The 5,502-nt window shown below is 36.5% G+C and overlaps 1 protein-coding gene across 3 annotated transcripts in view; it reads left to right on the top strand.

Moving 5' to 3' along the window:
• LOC106874264 (protein phosphatase 1 regulatory subunit 36) overlaps positions 1-5,502 on the top strand; it is a 50,551-nt gene that overhangs the window by 11,721 nt on the left and 33,328 nt on the right. For all 3 annotated transcript variants that reach the window (XM_014921925.2, XM_014921924.2, XM_052971661.1), the window contains exons 3-4: positions 1,538-1,570; positions 4,755-4,829. In XM_014921925.2, coding sequence (XP_014777411.1) covers positions 1,538-1,570; positions 4,755-4,829 — 108 coding nt within the window. The remainder of the gene's footprint in view (positions 1-1,537; positions 1,571-4,754; positions 4,830-5,502) is intronic.

Raw genomic sequence — 5,502 nt, 5'->3', positions numbered from 1 at the left:
TATATATGTATGTATATGTATATATGTAGAAATGTATATATGTATATATACGTATACTAGCAGCTAAACCCGGTTTCACCCGGTCTGTTTGGATGATGTGGCTGTGATTGTTTTCGGTTAGGCATAATCTATAACAGCATTTCCCAACCTGATCATTTCGTGTCCCGTTTCGATTGCAGCCTACAGCTGCATGAAGATTTCACCCCCTCCTGTCAGAAAATAGCTTCAGGAGTTGTGAAGAAAGAATTTGTACGTAGTCTGTTTGTGAGAGCTATTCTATTGGACGTCTGTCTAATCATTAAAAGATTTATTTAATTATGAACATAGAAAGAAATTATACAATAATCGCAATTTTTGTAAGCAGTTTTATCCGTAAAAATTTTATTTGCAGAGAGCAGAAACTGGAAGATATATGAAATGGACGTGCATGTGTGTGTGTATATGTGAGAGAGAAAGAGGGTAAGAAAGAGAGATAGAGTGAGCAAGTGAATTTGTGTGTTATTGACTTATGTTGGCTGGCACAGCAAGTATGAAGCTTTTGAGGCGGCAGATGACGGGTGATTTGGAAGATAAACAATTTATATTATAGAAATTGATACATACCTGTTGAAGATTAAAATGTATGCAAGAGTTATTGTTTTCGATGCGTGTATAATCATAGAGAAACTGGAAGACATGAAATGTCCGTTTGTGTGTGTATGTACATGTATTTTTGGCGGGATTTTTGCATTTAGCAGGAGTTGGTTTGTGTTTTATCTCTCGATCAATGGCCGGACAAGTGAAAAGGAAAGGCGATCTTTTGAAGTGGGCGTTGAATGAAGAGACATGGACAGTTTTATGACTGAACTTCTTTTGAAGTTGTGATGAGAGGGGAGAATTGATGTGCATGCATATTTCTGTGTGTGTGTGATTGTGTATGTTTGATGGGGTGTGCGTGACAGAGATGGAGCTTTACTTCTAAGCTACAGCCCCTCCCACCTGCTAAGTAGAATGCATCATTAACACTGATTGTAATCAGCTACAGAATAGAAGTGGGATGAGTTAGAGGGTGGTGAATCAACTGCTCAAACAATGAACTGACACCTCAACAACTTGTGAATGTAGCTATCCACATAGAATAGCGTCAGTTACATAAAGATGAAGATGACAATGATGATGTTGATGATGATGATGAAAATGACAATGATGATGTCATTGATGATGATGATGATGATGATGATGATGATAGTGATGATGATGACAACAATAACAACAATGACAACAATGATGACAGTGACACCACTGATGCTGATGACTAATGATGGCAATGACAATGATGAAGACATTCTGGATGGTGATAATGATGATGATAGTGATAATTATGATAATGACAATGATGATGACAATGACAATGATGAATGCAATGATGTTGATGACGATGATGATGATGATGATGATGATGATGATGATGACAGTGACAGTGATGACTATGATGATGACATTAATGAACCTAGTACTTTTCCAATGTTATAAAAATGTTTTGTTTTTTCCTTTCCAGATTTCACATAACTCCTGATATTTCATTAACCACGTAAGTCTACACACAATTTCCTTACTTAACTACAACAAATACCCAACGTAAATGACAGACAGGGTGATGGGTGGTGAGATGGTGGTGAGATGGCAGGAAACTGACCAGAAGTGTCAGCTGTCCACAGCCAGTAGACTAAAGTGACACTTGTTTACTGATCATGCTTCAAGAACCCTGCAGAGTATTCTTACAGTTTGAAGCAATGATGATTTTTATAGGTATTCTATCTTTACGTTCATTATTATTGTTGTGATCACCACCACCACCACCACCACCACCACCACCACTTGTACCATGCTTGTATCATTTGTTAGCATTTATTTATTATTTTTATTAGCATTATTATTATTATATCATTTTCTCTTTATCACAGGTTTTGCTGGAGCTCTTGGACTTTTGCATGCATAGCGGGTTTATTACCTGCAGCCTACAGTACCATGCTATCTGTTCTTTTCAGCTATCTAATACTTTCCTGATTATTCTAGCTGTGTCAAGGAGGCAAAACTTTTGTAACAGTTCTGCTGAACACTCTATTCCAATTTCCTTTATATTCCTCTTAATGCCTTCTGATACACTACCCAAGGACCTAACAATAATTGACACTATCTTCACCTTCATTTTCCATGGCTGGGCTATTTTGTACTTAGGAGGGTTGTATCTATCTATCTTTTCACCTTCCTTCTTGACTATTTGTGGGTCAAAGGGGCATGCGACGTCAACTATATAGCATATGTGGTGCACCTTGTCCATCACCACTATGTCCGGTCTGTTATGATCTAGCACCTGATCTGTTTGGATTGGGAAATCCCAGAGGAATTTGCTAGTCTCTGACTTTGCCACTCACTGCAGTTTGTTCTCATACCACATCTTGCCTCTTCCTAGCACCCACTTTTCGCACAGTTTCCAATGTAGCACTTTTGCAACCTGGTCGTGTTGCCACAACTTGTAGTGATTTTGGGAAAGTCTAAGGCATTCATTTGTGATATGAGCAATGATTTCATCCACTCTATTGCAGATGTGGCACAGCAGAGACACTTACTCATTCCTCAGATTGACCCTCCAGTTCATGACCAAAGCTTGGACCTGCACTGCTAGTATAGTGCTCTCAGTCTCTTTTTTTAGGGTTCCTTTCATCAGTCATTCCCACCTATTTTTCCAGCAACTTCCGTTGTGGCTACATGGAATTGACTGTGTAGTCCCTTCTTGCATAATTCTTCTTCATGTCGTTTTTGTTGTTGTGGTTCTTCTTCTTCTTCTTCTTCTTCTTCTTCTTCTTCTTCTTCTTCTTCTTCTTCTTCTTCTTCTTCTTCTTATTATTATTATTATTATTATTATTATTATTATTATTATTATTATTATTATTATTATTATTATTATTATTATTATTATCTCTGCTTTAACGAAATCAGAGGTAGTTTTCAGTCATGTTTGTTTATTTGTCCATGGATAAGATATCACAAGAACTGCTAGATGGACTCGGATGAAACTTTCAGGGATGTTTGGCCTCATGACTAGCATGAACTGATTAGATTTTGGGATTGATCTGGTACCAGACAAGGATTATTTGTTATATTTACTGTACTTTACATGAAGTATTATGATCTTATGTTGACTTTCAAGTCTTTCTCTGATTATCTCCCTTGAAAGCATGCTCATGGTTTCCATGTAAGTTATGGTGGCATTACTGTTTCCAAAGTTTTATTTTCATTGCTCTATTATTAATTTTACTTGCATCTCTATGTTGGTAGAAATTGAAGGATAAAGAAATCAAACTACATAAACAAATGGCAGCAAAACCATTCAGAAATTAAATAACACTAACATATTCAGTAACAATAATAGATTTAATTTATCCATACTGTTGGTAGTGTTGTCAATTCTGCATTTCACATAGTTTGTTGTTAACACTTGTTCTTGAGTTCCACATATAAGTGCTTCTGTCTCTATCTTCAGGTCGCTCCTCCTCATCCATAGCCACTGGTCTTCTGTATCTGTCTTGGAGTTTGTATCTCTTGCAAACTGGTGATATATTTTTCCTTCCAAGCTGTTTTTTTTGTGTTCTTTTTATCTTTAAGTTTTTCTTTCTTTACACAATTCTCAGTTTTAATGATGCCAGCCTTCTTCGCTTGTTTCAACAATGGTGCTACAGCATTTTTTACATACCACCCTAAGCTGTTTTCTTTTGCTTCAATACAATCATGGCAACTGATCAAACTTCCCCCACCCTTTCTTCTGGACAAGTATAGCCTGTCAGTGTCACTTTTAGGGTGGAAGGCTTCTATTATTATTAAGTGTGGTGGATTGGCAGAATCAGTTGAGTAACAGACAAAATTCCACACAGTATTTAGTTATGATCCTTTACATCCTGAGTTCAAATCCTATTGAGCCCAACTTTATCTTTCATCCTTCCAGAGTCCATTAAGCATATCTATAAAGCATCCTCAATGAGAATGGATTATAACAGAACAAGAAGAGATTGTGTACCATTTATCTTTTACAAAGAAACTAACATTTTGAAACTGTAATTGTTGTTGATATTGTTGTTGCTGATAATGTTGTTTAGCCCCAGGTCAGCCCTGACTGAGCAGACCTATAATGCAAATCTGTCCAGCTGTAGTCGTCTAATATTTTTGTATATTTATGATTATATTGTCTAATGAATCTATTTTTTAAAGTTTAGGCTGTCATTTGCAGGAATTAGGTTGATATTTCTTGCAAATTAAGTAGCTTTGTAGTGCCATTTGTACTCTTCAAATTAGTATTTAAAACCTTATGTGATCACTAGTTTGACTATTATTTCTGGCTGAGCTGATTAAACAACCCTGTTGAGGCTCAACCATTAGTTCTCTTCTTCTGAGTATTTTGTTTAAAAGCCTTCTGCCAGTCTGGCAAGTCTGAAGTGTTCTCTTTACAAAAACTTTTCCATGGTTACAAATTAGTGCCTCCTCATCAAGAAAAAGGCAATTAAAAGGTCAAACATTGCTAGTCCTTTGACTAGCTCATTCCTATGAAAAATTGTATTAATCCCTATGAAGAATTCAGTTTCAAAATGCTACTTTAATATAATATCCTCAATTAAAATAAATTCTTCCTTCATTTATTTTATTTCTTTTATGACATAAATTCTGCTTTTTATTTTACTTCTTTCACTTTTCTACCAGAATAGTCTCCATTATATTTTCAGAATTTTCGATGCAATAGAAAAAGCAGACAAAATAATGCGAACAAAAGACCAAAGTGAGGCAATGTTAGCTGACCTGTAAGTGTTTCTATTCCCAACATCATTGTATAGAGGTATGGACATGAGCGTTATGAGTTCAAAACTACATACAGACATTGCACTGATACTTTTTGTTGAATTTCATTTGTTTACGATATACATTAATAAAATGGAATACGACACATATATGGATATATATATATATCAAGGATATGAGAGGTATTGGTGTCAAGAAAACCCGAAAGTGTCAGGTAATGCTGAGTAAGTGCTATGGACAGACTAGTTAAGCTCCGGCTTCGATGATGATACAAATGAGGAGTCCAACGTAGGTCGTATATTAGCATGCATATATATAAAAATTAACAAAATGAGATAAAAAAACTCAAGGCTGTGAAAGTTTTCCACAGCCTTGGGTTTTTATCTCATTCTGTTAATTTGAGAAGACCCGGCAAGCCAAGTGAGATCGTTGCCAGGGCCCCTGGACTGGCTCTTGTGCGGGTGGCACATAAGATGCACCATTTTGAGCGTGACCGTTGCCAGTGCCGCCTGACTGGCCTTCGTAGGGTTTTCGAGTGAGATCATTGCCAGTGCCCCTGGACTGGCTTTTGTGCGGGTGGCACATAAAAGACACCATTTCGAGCGTGGCCGTTGCCAGTACTGCCTGACTGGCCTTATATATATATTTATATATATATATGTATATATATATATA

This window comes from Octopus bimaculoides, chromosome 11 (assembly GCF_001194135.2).
Source record: "Octopus bimaculoides isolate UCB-OBI-ISO-001 chromosome 11, ASM119413v2, whole genome shotgun sequence".
In the NCBI taxonomy this organism is placed as follows: Eukaryota; Metazoa; Mollusca; class Cephalopoda; order Octopoda; family Octopodidae; genus Octopus; species Octopus bimaculoides.
The sequence above is the reverse complement of the archived record's forward strand: the minus strand, read 5'-3'. Positions and strand labels throughout refer to the sequence as shown.